Source organism: Struthio camelus, chromosome 1 (assembly GCF_040807025.1).
Source record: "Struthio camelus isolate bStrCam1 chromosome 1, bStrCam1.hap1, whole genome shotgun sequence".
NCBI lineage: Eukaryota > Metazoa > Chordata > Aves > Struthioniformes > Struthionidae > Struthio > Struthio camelus.
Genome location: NC_090942.1, coordinates 45,759,443 through 45,776,637, shown reverse-complemented (window position 1 = coordinate 45,776,637; position 17,195 = coordinate 45,759,443). Strand labels below are relative to the sequence as shown.

The following is a 17,195-nucleotide window of genomic DNA, read 5'->3' as shown; positions in this document are numbered from 1 at the left end:
ATCGCAATATTTCCTGGTTATTTCTGGGCTGTCTGCATTGCATTCTCCTAGTGCATTCATGTCTGACATAAAATGTATGCATGATGATGAGGTCTGCATGTGCGAAAACCTAAGTGAGAATAATCCATTGTACCACGTCATCCACTAGCTTCTAATAAGCATAAGTGTTATTAAAATGCTCAAAAGTATTAGTATAATGCAGAATTGTTCTAGCAGTTTGGACTGCAAACACATGTTGAAAAGGATAAAAGATTTTTCTAATGTTTATTTAATCATACTGAGATTTATAATTAAAGTCACAAAACACTTAGGGTGAAAAATGAAGTAGAAGATGTAATATTTTCCCGGATGCAAGCTTTACAGTTTGTTACTGTATAATGCTTTTATTTTTTCCACAGTAAGAATAACAATCTAGGATTTTTTTAATTGATTTATAAATCCATTGTCTCAAGATTTAATTTTGCAGTAAAAGTTTTGATCCAATTATATTGTAAAACCTCATATTCCTGTTCCAGGAGTCATATAGTTTGCGAGATTTCACAATTGTAAATTAAACTTTTTAAAATGAGAATATCCTTGCAGGATTCTTTATGTCCCCGAGGAATAAAATAACCAGTCCCATACCTCTGAGAGCAGAGCAGAGAGTTATCAGTTCAGTTTATTCACTTTATTTCAACTAGGAACACATTGTGGCTTACATCATCTTATCCAACTCTAATGAACCTTTTTCCTGTGAAAAGAAGAGGCAAAGAAGAAACGCGCTAGGGAGATTACAAGTGTGCACCACCACTCAGGCAGGCTTCTGGGTGTCTACTCCTGGCTCTGCTGCTAACTTTCTGCGTTATCTTTGACAAGTCACTTAAACTCTCTATTCCTCTGCCTATCCCCTTATTTCAAAAGCATTGGCATGGAACTTACTTAAGTTTTGTAAAGTGCTTTCAGATAAGTAAGGAAAAAAGAGGAATAACGTAATGAGATATTTTCATAATGATGAGTTCTTCCTGCAAAACAAACAACAGAGCACGTCAGTGTTCTCACTAGATAGCCATATCACTCTCTTTTCTTCCAGGCAACAGTTGCTGCTTTTGCTGCAAGTGAAGGCCATTCACACCCGCGAGTGGTGGAGCTGCCAAAGACTGATGAAGGCCTGGGCTTTAACGTGATGGGAGGAAAAGAACAAAATTCCCCTATTTATATTTCTCGCATCATTCCTGGAGGAGTGGCAGAAAGGCATGGAGGGCTCAAACGGGGAGACCAGCTACTTTCTGTTAATGGAGTGGTATGTGAAAATTTGATAGAGCTTTCATATTCTTCTAGATTTTGATTTTCCTCAGCCTTTCCAATCCCATGATATAAAATGCAGCTAACATGAGACCAAAAATAATGAACTCCATGAGAGTCCTTGAGTATGCATTTGTGGTGCATTGAGGCAAAGCTGCACAGGCAACTTTGTTCCACTGCAATTTATTTTGTAATGGAGGTTGTTAGAAGAGCTTCATTTTCAGTCCACATCACATGCTGAATTTACAAGGAAACCATGATTACCCTAACTGATAATTCTGCAAATTACTTCTGTAGCAGAAGGGTAAAACTGGGCTTCTTCCTTCTTGTACTTCATAGCCTGTGAGGCACACAGGCCTTTCCAAGTCCAGTGATGCCTCAGAGACGTTTGTGACCTTCAGCAGTCTTGTGACCTTCAGAAGGTTTGAACGCATGTAATCAAATTTAGTAAGCACATCTGCTGCTAATTTGCAGTAGAGGGTACATTCACAGAATCACAGCATCACAGAATCATTTAGGTTGGAAGGGACCTCTGGAGATCATCTAGTCCAACCTCCCTGCACAAGCAGGGTCCTCTAGAGCAGATTGCCCAGGATCACATCCAGGCGGGTTTTGAATATTTCCAGAGAAGGAGACTCCACAGCCTCTCTGGGCAACCTGTTCCAATGCTCTGTCACCCTCACAGGAAAGAAGTTTTTTCTCATATTTAGATGGAACGTCCCGTGTTTCAGTTTGTGCCCGTTGCCTCTTGTCCTGTCGCTGGGCACCACGGAGAAGAGACTGTCCTCATCCTCTTGACACTCCCCCTTCAGATACTTATACACGTTGATCAGATCACCTCTCAGTCTTCTCTTCTCCGGACTGAACAGGCCCAGCTCTCGCAGCCTTTCTTCAGAGGAGACATGCTCCAGTCCCCTCATCATCTTGGTAGCCCTCCGCTGGACTCTCTCCAGTAGTGCCATGTCTGTCTTGTCCTGGGGAGCCCAGAACTGGACACAGTACTGCAGGTGAGGCCTCCCCAGGGCTGAGGAGAGGGGCAGGATCACCTCCCTTGACCTGCTGGCAACACTCTGCCTCATGCACCCCAGGATCCCATTGGCCTTCTTGGCCACAAGGGCCCATTGCTGGCTCATGCTTAACTTGTTGTCCACCAGGACTCTCAGGTCCTTCTTGGAAGAGCTACCTTCCAGCAGGTCAGCCCCCAGCCTGTCCTGGTGCATGGGGTTATTCCTGCCTAGGTGCAGGACCCTGCACTTGCCTTTGTGGAACTTCAGGAGGTTCCTCTCTGCCCACCTCTCCAGCCTGTCCAGGTCCCTCTGAATGGCAGCACAGCCTTCTGGTGTGTCAGCCACTCCCCCCAGTTTAGTATCATCAGCAAACTTCCTGAGGGTGCACTCTTGTCCCTCCCTCCAGGTCATGGATGAATATATTGAACAAGACTGGCCCCAGGACTGACCCCTGGGGGACGCCACTAGCCACAGGCCTCCAACTTGACTCTGCGCCATTCACCACAACCCTCTGAGCTCGGCCATCCAGCCAGTTCTCAATCCACCTCACTGTCCACTCATCTAGCCCACACTTCCTGAGCTTACCTAGGAGGATGTGATGGGAGACAGTGTCAAAAGCCTTGCTGAAGTCCGGGTAGACAACATCCACTGCTCTGCCCTCATCTATCCAGCCAGTCATTCCATCCTAGAAGGCTATCAGACTGGTGAAGCATGATTTCCCTTTGGTGAACCCATGCGGACTACTCCTGATCACCTTCTTGTCCTCCACATGCTTAGAGATGACCTCCAGGAGGAGCTGTTCCATCACCTTTCCAGGGATGGAGGGGAGGCTGACAGGCCTGTGGTTTCCCGAGTCCCTCCTTCTTGCCCCTTTTGAGGACTGGGGTGACATTGGCTTTCTTCCAGTCCTCAGGCACCCCTCCTGTTCTCCAGGACCTTTCCAAGATGATGGAGAGTGGCCTAGCAATAACATCCGCCAGCTCCCTCAGCACTCGTGGATGTATCCCATCAGGGCCCATGGATTTATGGATGTCAAGCCTGGATTCAAGATTTCTTTGACTGACATTCATGCAGCTATAGTATTTTGTCAATGAAATCAGCTATTCAAGCAAATACGTGCAGGGAGCATATACATTCAGTAAAAAGGTACACTTCTGCATAGTCATTTTTCATGTATGTCAGTACTTTAAGGTGGAGCGTTTTGCAGTGGTTTCACTCTGAACATCAGTATGGAGCTAAAAAAATGAAAAGGGATGTTGGAATAGGAAGAAGTTAAAATAAGGTTCCAACTATATGGGTCAAATTCTGCCTTTCATTTTGCTCTAATTCCCTTTTAGAAGGGAATGTAAACTATCAAAACAGGTTAGCACATAACCTCACACTTCTCTTACTGAAAATGCAACCCTTTTTCATGCAAAACCTCCATCCCAACTTCCTGCTAAACTACACCAAAGGCATGTAGGAGCAATTCCTGAATCTGTATTTCTATATGGTCATATACATAAGACTTTCCAACTTTAATTTTCTCTTCATTGCAAGCCTATAAAGAACGCAAAATGCTGATTTTTGAATGCTTTCATGTTGTATGAGCAGTCATCTGTTTCACACGACGATAGTTATTCCTCCTCTCTTGAGACAGAATAATACTGCAACACTTCAAACAGATTTTTACCGCTTCTTCTATAAACCATCCTGTTATCTGGAGACAGAATAAGTCTGTAAGCTGGCTAGTCCCTCTACACAATGTGGAGGGAAAAAATGCAAAACAAAAAAGACAAACCACCAAAATGATCATTTACTCTCCAGGAAAACTAATTCAATCAAGCATTTAATAATTACTTTACTGGTTGGAGGTAGGTCAAATAATTTTGCATTTTGTTCAGCACTACTTTCAAGAGATGAATAAAAAACGCAGGTAAGAAGAGGTTATATTTACTAGTTGATTGACAGAGTTCTCAGAAAATCCTTTTCTAGGCAAATACTGGGAAGGAAAGTGGTGAACCTCCAAACGTCAAGCTATATTGACTTTTTCTCTGTTGTCACCTCTACTTAATGACGTTCCGTTCAAACAGTTTCATGAATGTGCTCTAGAGTATATTTTACGCTAATATAGCAGAAAATACAATGTAGAATTCCTAATTGCATGTTGGCACACCAGAAAGCTGATTCTGAGGTGCAGCAAAAATATTTCCATGTTCTGAGTCTCAACAACAGAATTTAAAGTTTGAATTGCAGTTCTTGAACACTTGAAATAATGCTTATCAGCAACAGTTCACAAACCTATCTTGGGCTGAATTAAGCCCATACAATACAATTCATAAAAAGGCAAAAATTGTAGAAGCGGTAATTTGTTTGCAGACAGCTTGAGACAGGAGGAAAAACGGCTAAATTTAACATTGTTCTCTGGGAGTAGTTCACTCTGTGCTTCTCTTCATTTATCTGGAGAGAAGCAAATAATATACCGTATGTACAATACAACAGACAGCTTGGCAATGGAACATGAGATGAAAATGAAGTATCTGCCACTTGTTTATGCTCAGAAGTTGGTGGTTATCCAACTTTATAATTATCAACATAAAATTAGAGCTGCATGTTCAGAATTCAGATTCATTATCTCAGCATGACTGGGATGACTGTCAGTTCCGTGAGCTCTTTCATTGGATGTTAAAAAAATTGCTTTCTCATTGTGCTGGAGATTTTGTTACATACTTTTGTCCCACACCCCCTAAAAGTAAAGTAAAGGAAATTGAAAGCAGTAAGTCCTGCAGATGGCTCAGCAAAGGCACTTGCTGATAGCTGTTCATATCTGGCAAAGGTTCTGCATTTATCAGATACCTGGTGTGAGTCAGATACAGGAAGAACATGCAAAATAGATTTATAATGGCTAATTTCTCACCCAAGCCTTTGCTTAGAAGTATCTAATAGAAATATTCTTCTCAGTTTCTCAGCTTGTGAGGTAACAATCAGATTCTTTCTTTATTTTGCCTGCAAGAGTGGAAATTTTTTTTGTTTATATTTACTGCAATTCTGTATGCCTGGATGCAGTAATGATTAGTGTTTCCCTGCACTGTATCTGCAGTTCTTTCAGCTATTCTTATCTCTACAGCATTTTGTATCGTTCTGTTTGAGGCAATCTGTCAATGCTACAAGAGAAATAAATATGTAAGTGTATATAAATAAATACATATAATCAAAAATTAGATATTAAATCAGGTTATGCATTCTGAGTATTCATACCCTGTTCTATATCTCTCTGAATTTTTGGCATTGAAGTAGGATTGCACATTTTTAGTCAAGCAAATTTATTAAATTGCATGTTTGGTGGGCAGTAGCATGAGTGTCAGATCCTCACAATGTCCTGAACCAGTGTAATCCAGTCAGCAAAAACCACAACCTCTGTGGTTTACCAAGGCAGGAGAAATCAAGCAGCAGCAGAACTCCCTTTCCTGGTATAAACTCTTTTCTCCTACTACAAGGGTTTTTTCTATATAAGTTCCACAGCTACAGCTATGCAGGTAAAGCATTTGTAATGTCTTGGGTATATCAGTGCAAGCAGCAATAAAGATGTTAAAAGCAAGTATTGAGCAATGGTATTGAGTGCTGCTGAAAACTTGACCGTCATTGGTTAGTCCTGAGTTAGGTAAGTTTGGAGAGAAGGACTGATATTTAGAAGCACTATCATTTCCTTTGCCTTTGTTGTTTTCCCCGCTTTGGCTGTGGTTCAGAGCTTTAGACTTAATTCTGTACTATAACTGTTTAAGCCCATGGGATTTTTCCATTGACCTGGATAGTGACAAAGTCAAATCCTTCATTTCTAATTAGAAAAAGCTGGCTGTAAACTGGAAGAATAAGTCCTGAGGCAAATGGGGAAGAAAATAGGCAATCATGAATTAAATAAAATTTACTAAGTGGTGTGAAGTATTAAAATATACCATGTTGTTATTTGCCTGAAGCGCAGATACCATTACAATCGCTTGTTGATGTCAGTTAGAACCAGCAAACTCTTTGAAAGCAAATGAATATTTCAGCTACTTCCTGTAAATTAGCAGTATGCAACTTCTTTTCACAGCCTGTTCTGAGTAGCGCGAGAGCAAAACAGATAATGACAACACTATGAATGCAGTGACGTTTCTTCTGAACGTCTGTGCCAAGACATACTGACCACAATTCATGAGGAAAAAGTGAAATATAGAACAATGCAAAGTTTCATACTATTCCTTTCAGGATGAGAAGTGTGTTTACAGAAACCATTATAACCATGTCACAAAGCAATGAGTTACAAAAAAATAATTAGTCACATTAACTGTTTAACTAAATCACTAGTTATGATCTCCTCTCCTAATACTGAGCAATTATGGGGTGGGGAACTTGAGGAAAGGGTTTTAATTGGTATCCATGATTACTTCCTTAAAGCAGTTTCACAAAACGTCCTGTGCATCTATAGCTCTCTATTTCAGCTCAGTCTGGAGCATGAGACACATTCACTGTTTCTTACGCAACAATAATTTCATCTTTTTCAAATATTTGTAATGAAATTCTGTTTTCTCCAAATTACTTTTGGGTAGCTATGCTTGTTCAGCAGGTTTATCCCAGTCACTTCTAACAAATCTGATCATCACAAGTCAAAAATTTTACTTAAGATCCATGAATAGGAGGCACATTGGAGGAATTTCATGAACTTATACTTCAAAAACATTAGGTCATTTATTTCAACAACCAAGTGGATATTTACTTCCAGATTTCCTCTGTTTCTGCTAATCATTTCAGCACCTGAAATGACATTCATTATTTCTGTAAGTTGCATTAACCTTTTCTGAAGCATCTTACATTTCTGTAGAAACACTTGAGTACAGTCAGTTGACCCAACCGTGAAATAATTATTTGGATTACCGTGTTGAAGGACATTTAACAGGAGGCAGGAGTATAAACGGCAAGATGATAAGGTTGAATTGTACAGTGTATATTATTTATGTAGAGTGTATTGTGTTTGCTTTTTGTAATTTCTATGGCATTATTTCTAGCTCATAGTCTGCCACAGCAGAAGTAATTCTTATTCACTCTTCTTACACAGTGCTACTCACAGTCAAATAGGAGAGATGAAAATAGACAGAATTTTCTTCTAACATCTGACAGTTGCTATAACGATGCCAAATTATTCTTTTAGTATGAATTGAACTTCAAATATTTTGAATGCTGCTGCTTCCCTTTGGAGGCCTCTGAATATAGTTTCCTTTTAAATAGCATGGTAGACATAAGAGTTTTAAAACACAGCATGTAGTATAACTTTGATTTCTTATTTTGTGTAGGAAGAAAATGTTTTTTTAATAGTCTAAAATCCATGTGATGATCTCAGTTTTGAGGGTTTTTTTTTTTTCTGCCCAGAGACAGTTATGTTTGTTGGCATATATCCTAAAACAATCATACACCATTAGAAAATTCCACGCTTTTTCCTGGGGTGCAGACCAATCTGCGTGCCTGAAAAGCACTCCAGTCAAGCCATTTAATGGAAGCCATTAAGTACTCTTTTTGCAGCCAAATTATCTCCCTTTTGGGGAGATTTACTGTTTAAAACAATGTTAGCATACAAATTGGAGCTTGACCCCTCAGGGAAAACGTTTGATTTCACAGCAGATATCACTTTACTATAAACCATTTTCAAGAAAAGGAGGGAAAATGGTTCCTTACTCAAGAACTTGAAATGTTTCAGTTGTTAGTGTTTGATTGCTTACAACTAACCAGTTATTTCCAATAGAGAACCAGTATCATATACATGTAAAGTGCGTGAGTGATCCTGTTAACTTTCTAACACATAAGGTATCCCAGAAAGTAACGGGCATGTTCACACTTCTACAGTTAGGCAAATGCTTAATTTCTACATATAGAATCCATACAGGGCCAGGGCACAAGAAGTAAAGGGCAGTTTCAAACTTGTAGTTCCTTCGCTTCTTACCAACATTTAAATAAGGTTTTATCTTCACTGTATTCTACTTTTTTGTATCCTTCAAACAGATTAGTTGGGTTTTTACTGCAGGAGGTATTTTTTACATTATTTTTATTTTCATGAAGCTTGTGGAGTGTTTCCCCTCCTTTTCACACAGATCAGAAATCAGGTTTGTAATGCCACCTACAGCAGATTAGTTGGGCTATTGGTCTTAAATGTAAAAATGAATGCATTCTCAATACTGCATAAATCTTATTTAATTTAACTCTTTCCTTTAATGGTCCCTTGAAAAATCTAAATTACGTAAATGTCTTAAAACACTAACAGCCTTTCCATGGCGGCAAGTATAAAAAGAGGACAAAACTCTGGATCAAAACAGCATTTTTATTGTTAAATGCTTGCTTCCAGAGCGTGGAAGGAGAACACCATGAAAAAGCAGTGGAGCTCCTAAAGGCAGCTAAGGATAGCGTAAAGCTGGTGGTACGCTACACTCCCAAGGTGCTGGAGGAGATGGAGGCTCGTTTCGAAAAACTGAGAACAGCACGACGCCGACAACAGCAGCAATTGCTCATTCAGCAACAGCAGCAAACTACACAGCAAAATCATATGTCGTAGGTGAGAGCATTCATTGTTCTTCCTTAAAGACCGATTCCAAGAAGGGCTTCTGAGCACTTGCTGCAGTGAGATAAAGAGTGCTTGTTCAAAAAAAAATGCATTTTGAAAAAAGATGAAAGGTCTTACCAAATCCTGGAGCTAATTTCCAACTAAGAACCCAGAAATCAAAACTCACTGTGCAGCTTTGGCATATGGGCAAACAAGACTGCATAAGAAGTTTGTATTCCCTTGGATCACTCTTGGATCCTAAAAAAATGGAGCGTTTGTAACAAGTAAGAAGAAGGGGCTACCAGATTTAGACTTACTTTAATGTCTTTTCAACTACTCTGTTACTACTGTGAGCTGAAGTTGATTTACTACTGATAATATGGAGAAGTCTTTCTAGTTCATTCTCTGCTCCAAGAAACCCAAACTTCACTCTGTGGTTCCTCTGCAGGGAATCCACAAGTGCCTACTTCTTATCTACAGTTTGGCAGGGAATATTTCATTCACTCTTGCCTGGCATTCAATATTACAGTAGCTTCCAAGAGGCTTGCAAGTTCTCCAGTGTAGTCAAAACAGATGGCGTATGAAGCACAAAGATACCAAAGCCCAGATTCTCCATATAGGCACTTCTGAAGTCCGTGAGGAATCACATTTATACATTTATGGATATGCTGAATTTGCCCAAAGCAGATCAAATACAAAGTGTGTAGGAAAGCAAGGAATTAAATCTTGATCTTCCACATCTCATAGCAGGGGTTCCCGAAACAGGATGCTTGTGCCGTTAATAGTCTGCAAGTGACTCAGAAGGTCCCCAAATGGCACAAGATCAGAACCTGAAGCTCCCAGTGGTGCTTTCATTGTTATTAATGTTGGTACTGATCTCTGTTGATACATATAGAAAAAACAGCTTGTAAACCACCTGTCCTGTGACCATCAAAATTCCAGTTTTGTTGCTGCAAACAAAAAGTCTATGAAGGTTCTGCTGGTGGGATCTGAATCTTCCTTTAGAGCCTCCACTCAGGCAAGAGGTGTAAAAGGGGATGTTTCATGCAGTCACTTTTGATTTGCTGCCTAAAATAGAGCCATTGCAGAAGACAAACAGAAGTGGTACAGTCTCACATATAGTTTTTCACATTTTCACTTACACTAAAACTTTTCTTTAGCAAGTAAGGCATTTTTCCTGATTTTAAATTATTCTTTAAACTGAAAGGAAGAAAAGGCAGACAGAGACAGCCAGCAACTTAATTCCTCAATTCCTTGTATTTACTCTGAAAAATATATGTTTTTCAATTCTAGGTTATTCTCAAGGAAAAAAAAAGCATAGATCAAGAGTTCTGTAATCAAGCAATTGGAGCTGTGCTTCAGTATTCCAGCAAAAGGAAACAACCACAGGAACATGGAACAGAATTCATCTGGAGAATGTGCAGTATAAGAATAACTTAGTAAGAGAGCCATATAGAGGGTACCTTCATTATAAGCCTTTTCAAAACACTACAGTCACATATACACGGCTGTGACTATTCCTAGTGAGAACAACATGGTAAGTAAACACTCTAAGACAGAAGTCCAGGGCTTCCAGTAATTCTGTTTGATCTAATCTTGCACTCCTTACTCTGTAAAATTGGCCAATTGGCTTTCTGTAGTCAGTGCAAGTTTCATTTAAGGAGATCAAGATTGGCTGCTTTTGGGGATGGAACCTTTCTCTGCAGTTATCTCCAGAGATGAACAACTACATCAGTTCAAAATTTTGCCACAGATATCAAATTCATGTATCACACTTCATTGCCACTTTGTACTATATATTGTAGAGTTGTTTTAACCTAACTTCCCGTTTATAATTTTCAATTTTTCGCTCTGAAAATAGCAATTTACTATATTTATAAAGTATTCCATTTGTAGAAGCAATTGGCTTTTTACTCTTGGTGTTTCCATATATTTTATTACGCATCAACAGAGTGAGAAAGTTTTAGGTCAGTTTTAATTTTATTAGTAGTAAAGTGAGGGAATCCTAGAACTGTATTTTTAAATGTAGGTATTGCTTGTATCTATTATAGCTACTATTCAGAAGTCTATAACTGGATATATTATATATTTATTCCATAAAATATATATTGTCAGAATGTACCTGTTAGAGAAGTAGGGTCTTTGCTTAGCATGTATTGCAAATGTAGTAAGCTAATGTTAGCAAAAGACCGACCTTTGTTTGACAGATATTCCTGTGATAGCATAATCTCAGCTTTTCTGTATTACTTAATTTATTTTCCAGTCTAACGTTGATATATTTTAGAGAAGAGGAAGTGTAAGTTGTTTCTTTTAAGACTGACACGTTACCGTATAAATCAGTTTGAAGTTACAGTTCTGAACTTTCTTTTAGTCAAACCAAATTGGAGTGTAAAAACAAAATATATAATTAAGCTCTTAAGTTTACATGTCTGCTTTTCCAAAGAAAATAGTCAAAACTGGAAGGCTATAAATATCATCTGCTTTTAAGTGATCAGAAACACTGAAGCCCCACATTCTGATAAGTAATCGCTTAAGGCATGTGTCTTCTGTGCTACGTTAGAGAAAAACAGATGGGAAAATAGCGTAGGGTAGAACCCTACAATCCTTGCATATTGAAAACTCTGGCTGATGTCTGTGAAAGTTTAGCAATATGAGGAACGTAGAAACGCTCTGAACCAATGTTCCAGTTGTGAACAAAATCAGAAATAACAACAAATAATTCCCTCTGCAAATATTTTCAACAGAAATTCCTTTCAATTTTTTGAAGGATCTATTCTCAAAATAGAGGCAAAGCACAGCAGGGGAAAATATCAGTATCATGGCATAGGTTAAAAAAAACAATGTACGGTTTAGCCACCAGTCTTGACAGTGTTTGTATAGTATAAGTAAGTAGCCACTGAAAGGAAATCATCATATTTTTAAAACTGAATGGCATAAATACTCCCAGAGAAGACTCATTTTATACAGAGAAGCAATTCTATCCACTGTTTTTTGGCAACAATATCAGTTAAGACAGTGGGGCTTCAACACTGCCAGAATTAAAGATGGAATATATTGTATTGTGCTCTACACGGTGTCTTTTTATACTTAATAAAATTGTACGTACCTATTTTAAAATTGTATTCTCAACAACCACCACTATTAATATTGACAATATATGAACTGTTATCACGACTGCATATAACTGTACTATATCTCATCAGTATGACTGGAGTTACACTGTCTGATATTCTCTGCGTTTTCGGAGGCTAAGTATTATTCAGATTTAGTCAGCCCACTGTACTTCGTTCTTCTTAACTGCCTTTCCACATCCTCCCCTCCTCTTCCTCACAAAACGTAGGTTTGATCGAGTGGAATGTGCTGATTAATAAATTTCAATAATAGAGTATTATTCATATAGAGAAGCATATCAGATCCATTTTCATATATTATTATTCAATAAATTATTTGTACACAGTAATATTAACATTCCAGTCTCTGCCAACAATTAAACTAAGATGAAAAAATAATACAAGTAACATACAACTATTAATAAATGTGAAGGGGAAGCAGGGAGAAAGAACTCTGTTCAAAGAGTCACTTTCATGTCCCTTACTGAACTAGAAATCATTAAAAAGTGTAGCTGTTTAATCACAAAATAATCTTTGTGTCTCCAAACCAGTCATCTGCATTTAGTTATAGGCAGTCTCCTCATCTGTGATTTAAATATCTTTGGTCCTGATGCAGTAAGGCACACGTGCATTGCTGAATTAGGATCTAAAAGAAGGGTACAGAAGAGAACACTTTCACATACAGATACGCAGGTATTTGTGCATTATGTTTGAATTCATTGGTCTCCTGGCATTTGCTCTTTCACTACACGAGGTTGATACCCTTCAGTCAAATTAGTGCCTATCATTGCTCATATTGGGCCCCCTCATACGTTTCTCTGCATTGGCAGCAAATTAAAGTAGGAGATCCAAAAAGGCTTTTCTGCCTCTTTGTTATGATAACCGAAGGGGAGCTACATGATTTTTACAAGCTCTTGCATCCTATTCACCTATGCCAAAGATCCAGATGTAGGATCTAATAAAGACAGACATCTTCAGGGGTGATGGCATTTACTTTCTGAAGTTGATGGATCTGCTGTGTCAGCTATAGTTTCTCTGTTTGTGGCATCTTACCTTCCTAGCACTGTAGAGGGGATCAGTGGATTACATTATACACGTACAAGATGTATTTCATTACAGGATGAGAGACCGTGATTCAGAAAGCAGCGCTTCTGGAAAAAAGTACTGGATAATAAAAGGTAACCAGCCAGAGAATCGACTAATGCAGAACTGTGTCTAGAAGAGCTATGGGATTCTTGCATATTAGCGAAGGATTATCAACTAGAGCTAATGCTATGCCTCGCGTTAGTGAGACCATTTCCATATCCACTTTTTAAGAAAACAAAACTAAAAGTTCAAAAATCAGAGGGCATGTTCTGGGACAATTTGCAAGAATGTGCTGCAGGCTGCAAAATATGTCTTATGAGAAATGTAATTCACTACACTTATCCACGAGAAGGTCAAGACTTGAATTAGAGATTTGTTCATACTGACTTCCTAGCAGGGCCAAGCTCACCCTGCTTGTCCATGAAGCAGATGCAGTCTTGTACTCTGAACCAGCAAGATGATGTAGATAACGTTTTTAATGGATTCATTGCCTCTACCTTCAGTTGTCTAAAAGCAAGCTGCAGAGCTTACACTGATTGTTTCCATGGTCAATGGAGAGTCAGAGGCGTCCCTAGAATATGATTCATTCCACCTCTCTTTGACATCTATCTTAAAACAGGCCATCCTCTAAAAAGGCTTATAAGCAGAGCGACTGACTAAAAACAGAGTCTAAATGACTAGCTTGGAGTAGGCAGTGTTTTACGTTGCTTTTGCTGCTTCACTCACATACGGCTTCCTAAAAATAAAAAAAAAAAATCCAGCCCTCTGTGTTTGAATTCCCAAGTCTAACATCTCTACTCACATAGTTCAGATGACTAATAGGTCTTACACATGATCAGTTTTCTGAGGAGGTTCCTGTTGTTCCTTGAGGTGTGTGGGGGGAGGGTTTCTACAGTTTTCCTGAGTGAAGACAGCAGGTTCAGAAATGTTTCATCGAATTCACAACATTAAAATGTGCAATAATTCTGAGAAAAATTTAAGAGATCAGTGGAGTTATCGTTAGCAAAATTCTATGGTCTGGTTGCAGATTACAACAAGGTAATCCCTATAGCTTCAATCTGTGAAAGTTAGTAACAGAAAACTATACTGGCACCTGTAACACTGGGATAGTACGTGTGCACTTTGTAGTAGTTACAGCCAGAAAGATGGACAAGTGCTTTTGATTCTTGATTGCAGTAAGAATTAGGACCAAAATGCACAAAAATTAAAGCCATCAAGCCACCAACACAGGAATTTTTGGTACCAAGGATCGTAGTGAAACTTGATCAGTCCTGAAATTTAATAGTCGGCAGCTATTAAGAGTTTAGGTAAAAAGATCATAAAAGCAGAAGATGTCTATAAGGAGCAGCCAAAATCCAAGAGAAAGAAGTCCCACAGGAATTTAATCTTTGATCTGCTTTTAGTTTACTTTCCTATAGTTACTGTCTCACTATTAGCAACTTATCTGACCAAAAGGGGAAGCATATGATTCAGCAGTTGTACTTACTTAAATCAAAACCATGAAGAGCTGATAGGGTCGATGAAAACCTCTTCCCTGCATCTCTCCTTCTTCCGCCAAGGCTTGGATGAAGCTTGCTCTGACTGAGAAGAGGTGACTCCCAAACACACGCCAGTGCTACAGAGTTTCTTCATTGGTCAGGTTACAGTTCCTCCTCCCCTCCCCTAATTTTCAGTATGCTCCCACAAAGCGGGGAGCTTTTCCAACCCACAAACTCCTGTTTATTTCAGGGAAAACTCAATATTCAGCCTAAAGACGTAAACCTAGCTCAGCCTTTTAATTTTGACATCCCAAACCAGACCAACAATTGCACTTACAATAGACCAGCTAAGAGCATTGGGTTAGCTTTTAAACTGGTCCAACTGAAAACTCTGGGTTTGTGACAGCATTTCTAACATGTCTGCTGAAATAAAAGAAATGTAAAAGGCAAACAGAAACAGAAATTACAACTTTTACAGTGCAGAGAGTAGCCAGTGCAATGCTACAGAAAGGCTGACATATTATGCTTTTTCAAACATACATGAAGACTTCCCTGCATGAAAACTTCTCCACTAATACAGGATACTGTTTTTCTTTAAACTAGTCACTTTCCTATATTGGGAGGACAAGCCACCTCTCTAGTAGCAGGTTTTGGTAAGGATAAGGCAGAATGCCTACCGAAAATCAAAAACAGCATGGAAAGGGGCTGTACCCAGCGATCCAGTGTATATTATAAAGTAGACGGGAACAATCTGGTGGGTAAAGGTGAGTCTACCTCAAATGAGAGCATTTTTTAGAGACACCCGTTGGGAGACCCCCCCCCCCATGGTAACTGCCGCACTTCTGGACTCAAAGCCTCAGGACAGGCTGTCCTGAGCAGTGCTGTCAATATTTACCACACCACCCCCAACACTTTCCCGTAAGCTCCCATTCCCCAGTCTTCTTCCCAGCCTCACGGAGGCCAATATTAAGCCAAGCTTCCTCTCTTACCAACTGACGCAGAGTCCTCCTCACTTCCCCACTGATTTACCTCCGTCCTGTCTCAAGTCTACTCCTACACCAATCCTCCTGCTTTTTTTCTGCCCCCCTAAATTTCTTCTGACTGGAGGCCTATTACCAGCTAAAGCTATTCCAGCTCTACCACTACAGTACTCTCTGCCCCTTCCCTTACCCGAGTTTTCTCTTAGCCAAGCGCAAACACTTCTTGTCCACAAACAATCTACACAGGCCCTTAGCCAGCCTTGAGGCTTTGCCAGGTCTACCTCCTGGAGTGCTCTTCCTCCTCCCACTACATATCCATTACCTGTGCCCCCATACCCACTGGAGTCAGCCATGTTGTTTCTCCCACTCAAAAGAATTTAACTGCCCGTCAGGAGTATAGGAAAAAATATCTTGAGGGATAAAAAAAGGTAGACAAATCCTGGAGAAGAAGATTGTCAGGATGCTCCAAGAACGTCTCCTCTTTCTGGAATCGACTCCTCTTCAGCAGGTAATGTGTTTCACCTTCTTTTAATTCACAAGTGACATGTGCAATGACGCTGAGTGTGGAACAGCCATACACCTTCTTTCCTTTGGTTGAAAAATGAATTTGCCCCTTGTGTGGAACTGACGGATATCTAGACCTGTTTGAGTGGATCACACAGTGAATTCACATGTGGTAGGTCTGACATATTCAAGAGTGACTGTGCGCATGCTGACAGTGTGGGCTGCTTATGTGAAGAAGATCCAACATGTCTGACATGAACAGCCATGTAGCTCTGGGACTTCCCAGAGAGAAATGCAGGACCCATGGCGATGTCCTAACATGGAACTAGACCCTTTAGCCATTGGGTCTGGAAAATGTTAATATTGCTAAAATGACACCTAATAAACAATGTTTCATTGGCTTCAACATTCTAATTAAAAATAGCTTATGAACAATAAGCAATGAGAAGCCAAGGAAAGAAGCTTCCTTAAACTAACAAATGTGCAGAGGTCTATCAATTTCCCTAATAACTTTATGCTTCGGTTGCAGAGCTTACGTGCCAGCACCACCTTTCAAGCCTCAGGATTGTGCATATCTCTGCTTAACTCGTGCATAGCTTGTAGCCATGTTGACAGACAGAAATTGCACTCTGCACCATTGTTAATTCACAGGGGCTGTAGCACCCCTCAAATGAAACATGAATTTGAGTGCTTACAGAAAGGGGGCTTAAGCGTAAATTAACTCGGACAACTGAAAAATGGGCGCTGGCTAGTTTTAGTCTTCACTTCTTTTGTAGCATTATCTCACTGTATTGTATTGCACTGAGTGCTGCAACATCACTAATTTGTTCCAAAACGTGTTAGATTTGTTCCCCTCTCTTGCACAGCAATTCTACAGCTCTGTTGTACAAAAATATATATCTATCCTCACGTATATTTGGGTTTATTTGCGTATGCATAGCCTTGTGAGTCCTCCTTCGCATCTGCTCCGCTTCAGTTGGACAGTGGCAGCAGAGAAAGCTCTCAGTTGAATAAATACGTTGAGGGAGACACCTAGTGCTGAAAGATGTCCATAGCATCTTTAACATCCATAGCATCAGTATCATTGCTGCTGGAGTTCATTTTCTGCCAACATTAAAAATGCAGATACATACAGATGTATGTAGCAATATTCATTCAAAATATTTCCATACAAATCACGGTGAATGGGCAGTTCAAAAACGGTT

At 39.6% G+C, this 17,195-nt stretch overlaps 1 protein-coding gene across 1 annotated transcript in view; it reads left to right on the top strand.

Moving 5' to 3' along the window:
- LIN7A (lin-7 homolog A, crumbs cell polarity complex component) overlaps positions 1 to 11,949 on the top strand; it is a 49,143-nt gene extending 37,194 nt beyond the window's left edge. The window contains exons 4-6 of the mRNA XM_068936401.1: positions 1,070 to 1,279; positions 8,638 to 8,844; positions 10,126 to 11,949. Of these exons, the coding sequence (XP_068792502.1) occupies positions 1,070 to 1,279; positions 8,638 to 8,844 (417 nt within the window). The 3' untranslated portion in view covers positions 10,126 to 11,949. The remainder of the gene's footprint in view (positions 1 to 1,069; positions 1,280 to 8,637; positions 8,845 to 10,125) is intronic.
- The last annotated feature ends 5,246 nt before the right edge of the window (positions 11,950 to 17,195 follow it).